The sequence below is a fragment of the Chlorocebus sabaeus genome, chromosome 1 (assembly GCF_047675955.1).
Source record: "Chlorocebus sabaeus isolate Y175 chromosome 1, mChlSab1.0.hap1, whole genome shotgun sequence".
In the NCBI taxonomy this organism is placed as follows: domain Eukaryota; kingdom Metazoa; phylum Chordata; class Mammalia; order Primates; family Cercopithecidae; genus Chlorocebus; species Chlorocebus sabaeus.
In genome coordinates this window covers 124,326,195-124,342,719 of record NC_132904.1, presented here as the reverse complement: position 1 = coordinate 124,342,719, position 16,525 = coordinate 124,326,195, and the positions used below count along the sequence as shown (strand labels likewise).

The following is a 16,525-nucleotide window of genomic DNA, read 5'->3' as shown; positions in this document are numbered from 1 at the left end:
GTAGTGGAGTAAGCCTTGTAAGAATATCCTTTCACGATGTTTTTACAGAGTAAGGTACCATTAAAAATAAGCCAAGAGTGTATAAATTCAAGATGGTCAGCATTCCACCCTGCTGTTAACCATGAGTTCTTATTTGAAGGCCAGAAAAAGTAGTCCTTAAAAACTTGAAGAAATGGAGGAAGATAGATGCATATATAGTCTGAGTCAGAAATTCTTCTCGTTTCCTGTGTCTTTATGTGGGGGATTAAGGGAAGAAAACAATAGTTGGTTCTGTTCATCTATAGATGATTCCTACTTACATGTGATTGGATGATATGAAGTCATAGTTCCTTTAGGGCTAAACTGAGATTTTCCTCCTAATAAGTTTTCTTCTATTTTTTATTGCACAGAGGCAAGGACCTAGCAACACTTATGAAGATCCTCGAATGACCTGTGGTTTCCAGTCCAATTATCACCAGCAAAGACTTTGCTACCCCTTTTGGGATGAGATGGCAACTCAGGAAGTTCCTACTGGTCTTGAACACTGTGTCTCAGGTAGGAACATAAACAAAAGCTGGGAATGAGGATAGAGTTGAAGGACAATGGAAATCTGATGAGGGCTGCATTCTTTCAAATAACAGCTGCCATGGCTTATGCGGGTACGGATGCTATTGTTCTTGAATGGAAAGTCCCGGGCCTTCTCCATAAATTTTGGGTCACTTTATTCCCCGACAGGAAGTCTAAACTCTAGGAATGGGCCCAAGAAAGGTTGCTTTAGGTCTCCACCTTGCAAATAGTTTTGCCTACCCTGCATTTCCTGACACCCATTTTGGCCGTTGTCAGAGAGCCTAGAAGTTTTGCAGTCACAGAGTCTGAACTGGTTAAACAGAGTTGTGTAAATTGCTCGGCCTTCTTAAAGAACATGCTTTCTTTCGCTGGTCATCTGTTTCCACTGTTCCCGGCCTCTCTGTCCGTGCCCACCGAATCCCGCTTCTTTTGCCTGTGTCCCTCTCTCCTTTCTCTCCTTCCATTTGCTGGTGGCAGTGCTGCCCTCTGGTGAGCGGGAGTCTCCTCCAGAGAGCTCTCAAATCAATGGATCTACATTCCCAGGGACCTCAGGAGTCTGAAGTCCTCATCTCCATGCTGTTTTCAGGAGACGCTCTGTTTCTGACAATTCCATTAGTCCTTGGTTTACCAGCTAGTGGTTTTTTTTTTTTTCTAAACAAAAAAGATTAAATTTGAATTTGGGGATTTTGAAATGATCAATTCAGATATTAAGTTCACTTTTACATGAGACTATGTTATGATAACATATTTGAATACCAAATAGCCAGTCAAAATCTGTGTTTTCTCCCAGGATGAATTCTTAGTATAAAAATGTCCTTACTCTTACATGTTGGGAAAACTTAATTCTAGGGAATGACCTGGGCAGGGCATGGCAGGGGGAGTCACTAACTTGAAGGCTACTTTTTGGTTCAGTGTTATTTTACCCCACAACATTCTTTGGTCAATTACTTAAATAACAGTGGAGAAGTAAAATAAATGTTTGCTTTGTTGTCCATGCTTTATTGCTCATCAGGAATAAACAGACAAAGGGCAAGATGCTGTGGCACTCTGTGGGCTGTGTGTGTGGTGGGTGAGGAGGCATGGGGAGTAGCTTTCCATTTGCCTGGTTTCTCTCTGGGGCAGAATGAAATCAATTCCTGTGTCCCGTGTTCCCTTGACTTAATAGCCATTGATCTTTGAGGTATTCTTTGGCACTGCCCTGGATTGTAGATATAATAATATTTTTGCTGTCACTTTCTGCTTGGTATCTGAGTTCCTCTAAGCATAAATACAAAAGTCTCAGCTACCTATCCATTTCACAAGGGAGCTGGGAGGATTTTGTACCTGTTCACAGGTTAGACTTAAGGAGTAAAAATTTGAGGACATGAGAAAAGTGATCCTTTAGAATTCTAAACAAAATAGATTTTGTTTGTATAAGCAAAAGGTCAAAATGGTTGTGTTTATATTTGTATAATTCTTGAATCCTATTAATGCCACAAGGCTTAAGTCTTATATCTCCCAATGCAACTGAGATTAAAGCTGCCTTGATTTAACACTTTCAGCTCTGGATGGTCTCTGCTTGCTACAAGTTACATCTTATTAATAGCTGAGGCCTTCTCTATTTGCTCATAGCCTGAAGATCAGAATGTCTCTTCTTCATAGCAAAGAGGCCTTCCTTTTCCTTAACTGAGAAGTACATGCACTCCCAAGTGGAAATGATTTTTCATGCTTCTCTTTGTTAAGTTTCTCAAAGGTAAAGATGTTTTTATTTCATGGCCTATGAGACAGTGTTTGGGAAGCATATGAAGAACAGCTTTAAAATGCAAGGACTTATAGCAGATGATAGCATCTTCCTCTCATAGTTTATAGTTGCAAGAAGGAAGCTGGGGTCACCCCGGCTTTTGGTAGGTTGAGAAGATTGGGGCATAGAATAACCATTCCTAGAATGACCTGGGTTGCCATCAACCGCAGCTCAGAGATGGCACACAGCTTCCATTGAGGTGTGGCCCCTACCAGTTGGGGGCAATCTCTTCACAAATGTGATGGTTGTAGTTTCCACTGTCCTAGACTCCCTCTGATGGAAATGTTTGGCAAAAACCCTGAGCCTTTCTAGCCCCTCCTTTAACTTTTGAGCTTCCCAGATGAAGGAGTTGGAGGGATTATTTCTGGGCTGTGGTCCAGCTCTCCTCAGCGATGGGTGTTGTTTGGATGGGGATCTTGGGGTTATAGGGAAGGGAGATGAAGACATAGACCAACCAATGATTTCTCCAGCTGTGGTACATTTCCTTGGAGATGTGTTGAATATAAAGAAAGAGAAAAAATACTCGACATTTTTTTCATCTTCTTTTATCCTATTTATAACTTCGGTTTCCTTCCCGTCCTCCGTCTCATGGCTACTGCCCACCCCTGCTCCCCCCTCACGTTTGTGCTCTCAGAAGGGATGAATGAACTTCTTTTCCAAGGACTACACATCTGTCAGTGCAGAGAATACTGACAGGAGGGGCCATCAAGGAATGAGCAAGTCTTTTCAGAATGTTGTTCCTATTGACGAAGGGGCAGAGGCTGAGGAGGAGGAGGAGGAGGAGGGGGAGGAGGAGGAGGAGGAGGGTGGCGGAAGGGTAGGAGGGAAGGGGAAGAGAGAATCAAGCAGAGAGAAAGTATGAATGAGGGAAAGCCTTACCAGGTGAGTGAGAGAGAATACTCAGGCGGCAAGGCCTGTTGGGAATCGATTGGACAAAATAGATGATAAAGAGGGTGTGGTGGAAGAAAGATGTGTGAAAATGGACAGAAAATAAAGGTGGATATTAGTGGCGTGGTAGGGAATAATTGGAAAGGAAGATGAAAGATGAATGGGAAAGGGAAAAAAAGTGGGGAGCCCAGAAAAAGACAAGGCAAGAACGGGAGGGGAAGATAACATGAAAGAGAAAAATAGATGAATCTGAGGACATTAGCTATACAGCTAAAAAGGGAAGCCACATTTGCATGCAATTGCCTGTGCAGCTGTACATTTCTTCACAACAATCTTGTAGTCATCATTTTCTTTCATTTCTGCCTCCTCCTACCGTCCGCCTCTTCCCCCTCCTCCCTATCAGCCTGGAGCCATTAGCGAGAGCCAATGGGGCTGAGTGCTGGTGTTCTGCATGAATGAATGGGTCCTTTCTGTCTCAGCTTCTCGTCATCCTTCTGTTAGGGAACCTTGTGAATCAATGGAGCCTCTTACACAAGACATGGCTGAAATGTCTGTTACTGTTTATAGTCTGACTGGAGTGGAGCCACTGACCCTGCCTCCTCTCTGCTCCCTTCCTCTATTCTGTCCCTCAGCCTCAGCCCTTTCTCTCCAACCATCATAACAAGAATCATTTTTATGTTTCAGTCTCTTGCTCCTGTCTCTAAGAGCTCACTGACGTTTTACCGTCATTAACTGTCATGACTAGTTCCTACCCACAGTCCTGTTGGATATACAGGGTAGTAGCAGTGAGCTTCAGAGTGGTGCCCAGACCTAGCTGAGGTCAGACACTGCCTGTTTTCCAAAACCGACATCAGAGACCCAACTGAGCCTGCAGGACACAAGACCTCAATCCATCCCATCAATGCCAGTGGTCCATATTTGATTTTAGCCTCACAGTTTTGATGCTCATGAGTGGTCATAGTTTCTATCAGAAAATATGATGCTTACTTAGCACTCTTCCAAAGTGTTATAATATCAAATTATTTTTCATTTCAAGGACAGATTTGTCTGGAATAAGGCAAACTTACAGATGTGATGTTGTGAGCAAAGTACACTTTTGCAAAATACTTGCTTAGAGCTGGGAAGCAGCCTGGAGCTAGAGAACATAGGAAGCACAACTTACCTTCACGAGGAGGAACCTACAGTCTTATTACCATGGTCCTTGATTTGAGAAACAAGACAATACTTTTTCTTCTTGTAGAATGCAGTTTGCTATGTCTTTGGTCACTGAACACAGCAAAACCTTCACTGAACCACATTCACAGCCTATCTGCCACTTCCCATTCTTCATAAGAAAGGACATTTATTTCATGTAGTAGGAAAGAACCCAGACACCGGACCCAGGTCGCTTGTGTTTGCATCAGTTCTTCCTAACTGTGTGACCTTAGACAATCTTTGTAACCCAGTTTTCGGATCCATACCAATGATTCTCCAAGCGTGGTCCCCAGACCAGCAGCATCACTACCATCTGAGAACTTGTTAGAAATGCAAAATCTTGAGCCGTACCCCAGACTTACTGAAGCAGAAACTCCCAGGGTACATGAGAATCACTTTAGGGCTTGTTAAGACACTGGTTATGGAGTTCTACCCCCAGCACTTCTGATTCAGTGAGTCTAGGCTAGGGCCAAAAATTTGCATTTCTAACAAGTTCTCAGGTGCTGCTGATGCTGCTGGTCTAGAGATCACACTTTGAGAACCACTAATACGTGTAAAACATAAAACAGTGCCGTCACTTAGCAAGCCTGATATGAATATTTGCTATTATGACTCATGGTCCCGAAGTGCATTCTGGGAGTCCAAACTGCATTTCATTGAGTCAGAGAGTGACCCACTGATTGGTTGAACACGTTTGGTGACCAGTGCCACGCCCAGGATACCGAGAAGATATATGGAAAATGGGAAGCCTCAGTTCTCCTTTAAAACAACTTTTATGCAAGTGTGTGTGGGTGTACATTTACATACTAGAGCAAATGGTTTCCATATGAAATATTACACTTATTTATGACATAAAGTTTGGCAGTGTTAATGTGTGACTTTGGATCTCACTAAAATCTCTAAAACAAATTTACTAACAAAATGGTGGAATTAAAGAATGTCTTTCCCAAATAAACTTTGGAAGTTCAAATGGGAGATATGCCGAGGGTCCGAGTTCATAGTCCCTCCTGGGGCTTTCTCAGACGGCCTAACGGCTGGGAGAGATCAAACCTGGGCCAATGTTTGGAGAGGTCTATCCGCAACCAGGTGGGACGTCTCAGCAGGAAACACAGATGCCTCCAATTTGGCTTTTAAGTGTTGAGAACGCTGAGGGAGTGCCAGAAAGACTTGTTAAATGGAGACTCACCTTGCTCTGAAATGTTTATTCTTATAGCAGGTCTGTGGTTTTACAGAATGGTGTTTCAGACTCTGTCATCTGCTGCACCCCTCTCTTCTTTCCTCATTCGGGGTGTGCTTTTCTTTTCTAGAGGGTCTGTGTCAGGTTCTTTGTTCTTCAGAACAGTTCTGGTCCTGAGAGTGTGTGTGCTTTACGGATGTTGTAACATTGGACGATGACAATATTGGACTAATGCTGTCCCTGAGAAGAGGCTGAACTATTCCTCTCGGAGAAGGCTTATGGGGAGTCCAGGCGAAGTGAACTGGAAACACAACTGGGCCACTCCGGTCTCAGGGTTTATTTTTTATTATTCTTTCAATTTTCCAGCTCAATGAGGAATTGTCTATGCTAATGCCCAAATATTCTCTAGCACAAGACTAGGGAATTAAACTCCTGTCTAAAGTCCAAACATAAAGGGAGATGGGGAAACGTGGACCTTTTTGGATTCTGCCTGGATGGCAGTGCTGTTTGGGAGGAACAAGCTGTAACCCTATCTTAGGTTCCAGCCTTTGACAGAAGGCAGAGGTTGGGGCCTAGCTGCCCTGACAAGCTACTCCCAGGGGACAGTACTGAGCGAAGCCCGATGCAGGAACAGCCTTGCCACATATCCCCATCCCATCTCTGAGAGGGCCAGAGGTTGGAAAGAGGAAGGAAAGCAAGGCCAGCCTAGCCCAAGCAGTCCACTAGGGAGAGTCCACATGCCTGATGTCTCCCGCACACTCGCTCTGATTCAGTTTGCTCATCTGATACTGAGATTCTGCGAATGCCTGACTCTGTACTCAGTAAGTGGAGGACGTGCCTCTGATCAGCCGTGGCCTGAAGTTGCTCCTGCTTCCTACATGGCCTCTTTCTTATTCCTCCCACCTCCTGCTGCCTTGGTAGCTTTTGAGCTGGTACTATTTCATATTCAGATTACAAGGACTTTGGGTGTACATTTTGAGAATGATTGAAGAGTGTTAAGTCCAAGCAGAGGGTGTGGCCTGGTGTTGTGGGAAGAGCCAGCCTATGCCTCAGGAACCCATCAGTATTGCCCGGTAGGGGCCCTCGGCCTTGGCTAAGTCCACTGAGATTCCCAACCCTCACCTTTCACAGGTGAAATCCACTCTTTCCAAAGAGTTCTTGTGCCCACTGCATGAGGGTAGTATACTCAAAAGGTCATGGCCTATCACAGGGGACCAATACATAAATGCTGCTTTTCTTCTTTTTCCTTCGCCACCGTGGGAGTGTGGATTTAGGTGAATCCGAGAAACCAGATGCCCACTGACATCTGAGTCCTGCTCACTCTCACCTTGCTCAAGGCTAATGTGCTAGCATCTGCCCACTGTGCCCTCACTGTGCCTCATTTCACCAGTGAAAGGAGAGGCCAGCCTAGTGAGGACCAGAAAGAGCTGCACACCCAGGTTAGAGACCAGAGACCCCTTGCTCTCAGGAGTGACCCCAACAGCCTCGAGGAAGGAGGGCTTGGAAAGGCCTTTACAAATGTAAATCACCCCTCCAGGTCCCCGGGAAGGAAGGAAACCAAGACAGAGAAACCCAAGCCTCCAGGCTGGGTTCGTGGAGTGACCATGGAAAGGCAAGCCTTCCGCAGGCCTGCCCTCGGACTCGCAGCTTCTGGAACATCCTAGGAAGTAACAGCATTGCGCTGGGACTCCCAGGGGGCTGCGGAGGAAAAAAAAAGTTCTCTCAACTTTTTCAAACCACAAATATTTAGTCCGAGTTGGGAAAAGGTCCCTGGGGCACCGAGTTCTTATGCGATTCAAGCAGTTTGACCCCTCTCCTGGAACTCCTCGCACGGGGGTGGGACGGTGGACGCCGCTGACTGGCGTCAGGCCCCGCTCGGCTTGGGTCGCGGCACTGGGTGAATGGACGTCTTGGGGTGGGCGGATGAGGTGGGAGCCGGAGCCCAGCAGAGGGGCGAGGGGCGCGTGAGAGTGGAGGGTGGGGGCGGACTGCGCGGCAGGGACAGGCTGTAGTGCTGTGTCTGGCCGCCTGGAGACACGGGCCCTCTCTCCAGATGTTCACTGTGTTTATAGCTGCCGAGGCAGGAGACCCAGCTCCCTCATTAATAAGTTGCTTTCTTGCACTGCAGCCAGGGGTCTCAGCCCCGAGCCTGCAGCTGGAGGAGGCGGCCCGCTCCCCTCCCCCAGCCTCCCGGTCCCTAACCCCACCCCGCCTTCCTCCCCTGCAATCCTCCCAAAATACACGAGCACACAAAAAGAAAAACACCAGCAGATTTTTTATTTCAGAGAGTAAACACTTGGGCCATGGGGGTCTGGAGGTTATGGGAAAAGAGGAAACCATCAGGCTAATCAGGCAGCACACACTTCCCCTGCTGAAATAAAACAGAAATCATTGCTCCGCAGGGCGGGCGGGTTAACCCCGGCGCTGCCAGCAACGCGGGCGCAGGCGAAGCCGGCCGGGAGCTGGGGCGTCCCGGGACGAGCTTTCCACTCCCAGGAGAGGAGGCAGCAGAGGACGGGCGTGGGCTGCCTCGGCCTGAACCTCGCCCTTCGGCCTGTGGCAGCGCGTGTGCCCAAGCGGGGCTGAAGAAACAGACGGTTGGAACAGAAGAGATTCTGGGCTTAGATTTAGTTTTGCAAGAGGTTACAGGGAGGTCTAGATAGCTTGTGGAGATAGAGAGATAGGTAAGAGTGTGTGTCGTTACCGTTTAACAAAGGATCAAGAGAGCTGGGTAGGGCTGGTTGGGGCACAGGTTTCAGCCCTGCCATCCACCAGCTGTGCAACCCTGGACGAATCACTGAACCCTCTGAGCCTCAGTTTCCTCGCTTGTAATATAATAGTGCCGACCTCACAGAATTACTGTGAAGGGAGAAATGTAAACAACAACAACAACAACAAAACCGTATTGAATGTGGAAATGGCAAAGCACCAGGCATGGCATGGAGAAGGCTCTTAACTCATGATTTCATGGGTTACCTTTTTATACATTACCATAATTGCCCAGGGTTCCCCTCCCTCCTTTTCTTCCTTCCTCTCTCACTTCTTTTTCACTCCCTTCCCTTCCCTTCCCTTTGCTTTCTTCCTTCCTCGCTCTTTTTTTTTTCTTTTTCTTTTTCTTTCTTTCTCCCTCGTTTTTTCCCTATTGAATGCCTCCGGGTTCCATCTTCACTGACTTGTTCCCTCGCTGCTGTCTGAAGAGCATAAATAGCTTCTGGGACAGAGGTCAACAGTCAAACATGAGGCCTAATTGCACTCTGAGAAAAATCACCTTCCTGAAGCATGGGGCAACCTTAGCTGTTCCCAAAGCTGCCAGTGTGAGTGGCCTGTCAGCTTTCAGTCCAGACCCTGCCCCGTATCTTGATCTAGTCGTTTGACCACACCCTCCCCACCATCCCTATTTTTTAAAATGGGGATACGCTTTTCCCACTCCATTCCTGGACATCCCAGTTAGATTCCTCATGACCTTTGAAGAATTGTTTGCCTCTTTCAACTTTCTTGCTATTTAAGAAAATAGGACTTTGGGATCTCTGTTAGGTGGAAATAAAAAAACAAAACAAAACGAAAAAACAAAGCCACCAATTTTCAAAGCTGTGTCATCGGTCTTTTCCATACCTCCTGAGACTTGCTGAAGTAGTGCTTGAGAGGCAGAAATACCAGTGATTTAAGTAGCTACAGAGCTCCTTTGCCATTTTTACTGGATATCTTACATACCTCATACATTTTTTAAGAAATCAATCTTGACAACTTTCTGCCATATCTTAGACCTGCTGTTTCTCATGGAGCAGGGGTTCTTGCCCAGGGGAGTTTCAGGAAAGTGTGATCCTGCTGAAATTTTGTGCAGAAATTTTTTTAAGGATCTTAAAGTTGTCTGAGACTCCTAAAGAGGTTAAAAACTACTGTTCCAAGGGAAAGGTACATGTGTACATTCCTGCGGCACTTCGCACATTGTACTTCTAGAGTACGCAATGCATATTTTGTTGAACTGGGATGAATTCTCTGGTATAAACTTCCTTCCTATAAATCTCTCCTCCCTGCTCTGGTCAGTCCCAAGAGAGTGTATTTAAATCTGGAAGTTGTTTCCATTCCATTGTCTCTGAGACAGAAGCATGAAGCCTTGCCCAAAGGCTAGCCAGATCTCTCCTTTTCCTTAACATATTTTTTCATTTCATGCTCCTCAGGATGATCTCTGTAAACACCCCAGGAAAACTGTGGACCTGGGACCTCCTTAAAGTGACCTGGAGGTAGGGATGGGGAACTTCAGTCTGTATCAAAGCACCACAGGAAAGTCACACTGTGACCTGCGTCTCATGGACTTTCTAGTGCACAATAGATTTTCCCCAGCATCCTTATGTCATGTAGGGAAGAAAAGATGTAGAAATAGTGCTGCTAAAGGGAATAGGCGTGCAGAAATTCAGAGCTAACCCCTTCCCCACTGCAAACAATGTACACTTGGCTCTTTGTATCCATGGGTTCTGCATTCATGGATTCAACCAACTTCAGAGCAAAAAACAAGCAAACAAACAAACAAACAAACAAAATGTTAATAATATTTGCATCTGTACTGAACATGTACTGACTTTTTTTTGTCATTATTCCCTAAACAATACAGTATAGCAACTATTTACATATCATTCACATTGTATTAGGTATTATGAGTAAACTTGAGATGATTTAAAGTGTATGAGAGGATGCGCATAGGTTATTTGCAAATACTACACCATTTTATATCAGGGACTTGAGCATATATGAATTTTGGTATCTTAGGCAAGGGATTGTCCTGGAACCAATCCCTCATGGCCAAGAGACTGTATACAGGAATGACCATGGCAGAGAAACTCCTGGGTGCTACAGACTCTCTCAGCTCACTGCTCCTGAACCAAGGTCATTCTTTTGGAGTCTTAGCCCTCATTTCTGATCATCAGCTTCTGTTGGAACCATTGACTGTTACATCTACTGCTACAAACTCACTTAGAAAAGTGGAGGCCATTTTCAGACTTCTCTAGTCTAGACAGATTACCCAACCCGAGTCAACTACTTTGAACTTCCCAGCAATGTCTTAGCATTTTCATCTTTGGTCAATACATCAGGTGGATATTCTTAGCTGAGCAGGGTTTAGAGTTCGCATCCTGGTGAATGTCCACTGGTTGAATTTTGGGTTTTATAATGAAAGTGGCTGGCTCCTTGAGACAGAAATGACTGTGGGCTGTTCCTGGAGAGTTGAGTAGAGATTAGAAATAATAGAAAGTTGTTGTGCTCACTTCAACCATACCTGAAATATTTGGACATCTCATCAATACTTTGGGTTTTGAAAACTCTGAATTTAAAGTTTCTGAACAATAAAACCAGCTACCATGATGCAATATTTTCTTGAATTTTAATCTTTTGTTGTGTTTTTAACATGGTTTAGATCCCTCTGAACTTCCTGTTAGATATCTGTGCATATTTCTATGTTGCTTCTTAACTGATCAATTATAAATTAAAATATAGATGAAAAATAGCTCATAGCCCATTCTCTTCCAATTCTAGTAATCTTACTCCAGAAAGTCCAAAATAAGGCCTGTTCTTCTAGAGCTGCTTGAGAGGTACAGTGGTTACCATTCATGAAACACCTTCTGTATGCCGAGGATCGCACATATGTGGTCTTTTGCTTTTACAACATTCCTATGAGGGTGATACTATTCCCATTTTACAGATGAGATAAATAAGACTTACCTCCCCAAAGAAGCCTAATTCTGGGAGGCAGATTGGTAATTAAACGTAAATATTCCTCCAAAGTGCATGTTCTTAACCACCATACACATTTTGCCTGCCCAAACATTTGTTCACATCTTCATTGCTGTCTCACCCTTTGTGACAATTGCCCGCCTCCAGGATAAGAATGGATAAGATTTCCTAGCTTTCCCACAAAGCAGAGACCCATACAAATGCCACAGGGATGAGAAAGGGAAAACAAGACACTGTTACCTGATTTCTTTAGTATCTTCTCTCTGGTTTCTTGGAGTCCAATATTGGTCACTTAAGGGCACGAGGAAGCCTGATAATTTGCAAAGCTCCTCCAGAGAATGGGTTTTCCTTTGCTGGGCATTCAGTTAGGGTGTAGAGGGTTCGCTTACTTCTTCACCTAAGCATCATACTCCCTTTGTCCCCTTACACTGCCTCCCCTCCCCCCAACCAGCCAGCTCCGTGAGCAGACAGAGCCACTGAGCAAGACTAAACCCTAAGACGTTTCTGAAAGGTTATACCCTTGAAGCTACCCACAGTGTACATAGCACGTGCTGAAGTTTACACAGACTTCCCAGACCTCTGAATAGAGAGACTAATTGTGGGGAAGCTGCTTTTCAGCACACAGGATGGGCTGTTCCCTGTGGGTTTTACTATCAAAAGGCTTTTAAAAGTGCAGTGTAGCCATTGTTGAATATTTCACAATGAATTAAATACCATTTCTCTCCTCGCAGCTGTTCCATGTGAGTGAGTGTAGAGTGCTTTTTTTTTTTTTTTTTCTCTTTTCCTGGCAGAAGACGTCTGCTGTATAAACCTAAGCACTGGGGTAATGAGATTATTTGTGTGTGAATTCTTTAGGAAAAGCATTTCTTTATTTTAAACTCAATGTGATGCAAGGCTGCTGCTCTGGAGACGGGGAGAGGGAAAAGCATGGAATTGCCGTGTCTTTGAGCAGAACTGGGAGTAGGCAGGGGTGAGGGGCTCAGGGACGAGGCATGTAGCGTCAGTACATTTATCCACATTTCCCTACATTTCCCTAGGGCTGCCTGCATCTCTCAGCCCTACTAACTGGGCTACAGAAGAGGGAAATTCCATATATATATATATATATATATATTTTTTTTTTTTTAAGTAAACAATCACTTTTCCATCTGCCCTTTCAAAATTCCTTTCTGATCTCACAGGTTTTTAAAGCAATTGAAGAAACAGCTTGCTCTATACCTATTTTTATCTCAAAGAGCTTTTAATATAAATTGTAAAATATACAAGGAACTGACTTTCTTATGACATTTAGGGCAGTTTCCAAAATTTGGACATACTCAGCTTTAATAGTACCATACCATTAAGTGCTATAACATGTATCCACACATCTCTTGCTTGACTTTTCCTCTTCAGAGTTTTCATTTATTTTTCACAGACATTGAGCTTTAGGTGAGCAGTAAGTTGGAATTAGGTATAAGGTTAATTAAGATTAAATACAAGTGTAGACTTAACTCTTCCTAAAATGTCATTAGGGAGTCAGCAGCTGTTTTTTAGATCCACTGAGGACTAAGAACACAATGAGATTAAATGGAAAAAGAGGGATTTAGATTAGTGAGGGGAAAATATGACTCTGCAATCCATTATTAGAGTTTATAAATTACCTCCCCTCTCAAATATCTTTCAGGATATTTCGGAAGGAGTATGAGTAATTTTTTTAATTATTATCCTTCTCGTTCTATCACGTAAGATAAAATTTTCACAACCTTTTAAGGGAATTTAAGGGAATGTTTTAGGAAATGATTGAGTGGGAAAGAGCAGGCCAGATGTGAAAAGAGAGCGGTTGAGTTTGAGAGTAATCTTTTAATTCTGCTGCAGGGAGAGAGGCAAACAGGAGGCATGAGCTGGGCATGCTGATATGAAAACTCAACCAGTAGATTTTTGGGGCTGAGAGAAGGTCTGAAATGTACGTCTGCACCTCCCCCATTGTTACTGGTCACTTACTTTTTTCCTTTTCCAAACTTCCCAATGTCTATGTCAGAATGGGCAGGTGGAGAGTGGTCATTTTTCCCTGTCTTTAACAGAAGGGAAAGTTCTGCTGCAAAGATGGGGGAGAGAATTTACGCTGTTCTGGTAGCTTTGAAATGCATAATCTTTTCCCTCTTCCTGGCTGTGAACTAGTACTTTTCTATGTGCATATATATCACATTCAGTTTACTTTGAAAAATAAATTACTGTAAAAAAATACCTCTTTAAATAATTTTTTTTTTTTTGAGACAGTTTTGCTCTTGTCGCCTGGGCTGGAGTGCAATGGCACGATCTGGGCTCACTGCAACCTCTGCCTCCAGGGTTCAAGCAATTCTCCTGTCTCAGCCTCCCGAGTAGCTGGGATTATAGTCGCTCGCCACCATGCCTGGCTAATTTTTGTATTTTTTTGTAGAGACGGGTTTTCACCATATTAGCCAGGCTGGTCCTGAACTCCTGACTTCAGGTAATCCACCCGTCTCGGCCTCCCAAAGTGCTGGGATTACAGGTGTGAGCCACCACGCTGGTCCTAAAGAAAATTTATAAACCAAAGAATAATAGGGAGGGAAGGCATTTTGGTGCCATCACTTAACGGTTAATACATGGAGGGTGTCTTCCATGGGTATTTTTTGTGACTGTTGTTCACCTGAGTCACACACAGATACTTCAGACTTAAAACTGAGCTCGCTGCTTTCTCTTGACTCTGTGACCTGTAACTCTGTAGCTAGTGGAGGGGTTGTTGGTGTCTTTAACCTCTCTCTTGTTTTGATGAAGGTCACTATCAGCTACCAATCACCAGGCTAGAGAACTGGTAGTTATTGACTCCCTCTCCCCTGTTTTTTTTTTTTTTTTTTTTTTTTTTTTTTTTTTAAATACGTTCACACTTGTGTTGGCCAAGGAAGGATCTTTTTGTTTGTAAGTGGCAGACGCCTGACTCAAACTAGCTTCAGCGTAAGAAAGCATTTCCTGACTTAACAGATGGGAAGTCCAGTAGAAGAGTCAGCCTGGGGGATTCTAGGGAATCCAATAATCTTCTCAAGTCTTTTACCCTTCTCCTCCTCCCTCCTCTCCTCTTCCTGCTCTTCCTCCTCCCTCTTCCCCTTTTCCTTTTCTCTCATTCTAGCTCACGTCTGCTTTGGTGGAAGAAGAGAAGTCCATAGTCATAGACCTCATTAAAGAATTCCTTGTTCCTGATGGTTTTATATAAAATTCCTGGTCTGTATGCCCATCCCGAAGGCAATGAAAGAAATAATGGGGGTGGGGCACTCTAACTCACCATGTGGGACATTACTACCTTTGTGAATAGTAGGTGTAGGGGTACTGTGATCAGCAGTTCCACCAGAGCTAAAAGAGACAGTTTCCTAAAGGAAAATGGGGGGTCCTGTACTGGAAAAAGAAGGAAAAGACTAGAGAGAGAAAAGCAGCAGACGGCCACTATATTTTCATATTCAGTCGCAAGTCCCATTACTTTATTTTCTACATAGCTCTCGTATGGAGCCCTTATTATACTCAATACCTGTGTTCAGACCCCAATTGTGTTCCCGTGATGCTGGTGAATACCTGTATTGTAGAGATCATTGCACCATACTACAATCATTGTTTTGTCTTTCCTCTGAGACTATGTACAGCTTGAGGGCAGGGGCTTTGTCCTTGTCATGTTTCTGGTACCTAGTGGAGTACCTAAATTGCCACGGGCACTCAGTTAAGGTCTGCTGGAGAAGCAAACCAGGTTATTAAATTAATCTGTCAGGGTCATTGGGGGTACTACCCAAGATTTAAAAATCAGTTACGAAGTAACAAAAATTAAAACAAAACAAAACAAAACACAAATTTTGCAGTAATTTAGAATAACACCCAAAGCTCAGCTCAGAAGACTTTTTGTGTTATGGCTCCTCTCCTTCTAAGGCAAAAGGACTTCACCATTTATTTCTGTATCCTCAATGCTTAGCCTAATACTTGCCACAGGGCAGAGGATTTGATAACTATTTGTATCTTGGTTGTCCAAACTTGTCCCAGCTAGTGGAGGGATGGTTGGTGTCTTGGTCCTTAATTGGATCATGGGTAATTCCAAATTAGTGACTGGTTTAGGGTGTTAGTGACATTAGAGCATCTTTATTTCATCCCTTATTAATCAACACATATTTATTAAGACCTCGTTCTTCATGAAGCATTGGGGCTATACAGTGGGGTTCAGTCTTATCCTCAAGGAACATCATGCAACGTGGCTGCCGTGCTGAGACAGACACAGCCAAGCAGGCAGAGCTGGTGAGCACCAGGGGACTGGGAATGATGAGAGGGATGGTCCTGTTGAGACTAGAATTATGGAGAGACCCTCCTGAGGCCTCCCAATCACGTGAAACTCAGGGTGAGGGGGTTTGCCTTGAGGAGCACTCATTCACCCAAACTTAGTTGGCAGAATGAGGATAGAGCTCGATTTGGAAAGGGGTTGTTTTACTGGTGTTTGGAAGAGTGGCCACTCCGGCTCTGCTTTATGTATCCTTGAGCGTTGTTATTCTTTCTTCTCTCCCCTGTGTTGATTTTCACCTCCCTCACCCTGGTCTGGCCTCTCTGTGGCCTTCCTGCTGCTTTCAGAGATGAGCTTAGACTCCACACGGGGCTCCCAACCTGAATGAAATATCCCATTCCTGGGGCCGCTGCTCCCTCACTTCATTAGTGCTCCTTGCTGTTTATAAAGCCAGGAGATAATATTTTTAAATTCCATTTGGAGTTTCCCGGGCAGCCTCTCTCTAAGCCACTTAGGAAGTTTAGAAAAGAAGGTCACAGAAATGTTAGACGTTTTTCCACTGAACTTTGGTGAAGCAAATGATCTTAAGACGATGTTCATAGACCCCAGTAGGCAGGCTTTCCTGGATGATACGATATTCTCCCTCTTTTATTTGTCTTGCCTTCACCTCCAGAAAACCAACTTCTTTTTTAAAAAGAATTTATTGAGGTGAGCTTTATTGAGATATAATTCACATACTATACAATTCACCTATTGAAAGTGTACAATTTAAGTTCTTTTTAGTGTATCTACAGTATTGTGCAGCTGTCATCAGAATTTAATTTTAGAACATTTTTCTTCTTCTTTTCTTTTTGAGATGGAGTTTCACTCTTGTTGCCCAGGCTGGAGTACAATGGCACAATCTCTGCTCACTGCATCCTCTGTCCGCCTTCTGGGTTGAAGTGATTCTCCGGCCTCAGCCTCCCAAGTA

The 16,525-nt window shown here is 44.2% G+C and overlaps 1 protein-coding gene across 2 annotated transcripts in view; it reads left to right on the top strand.

The window, feature by feature from the left end:
• The window catches only part of ETS1 (ETS proto-oncogene 1, transcription factor), a 128,204-nt gene that overhangs the window by 30,132 nt on the left and 81,547 nt on the right, over positions 1–16,525 (top strand). For both annotated transcript variants that reach the window (XM_008021461.3, XM_073022238.1), the window contains one exon: positions 390–534. In XM_008021461.3, the coding sequence (XP_008019652.1) occupies positions 390–534 (145 nt within the window). The remainder of the gene's footprint in view (positions 1–389; positions 535–16,525) is intronic.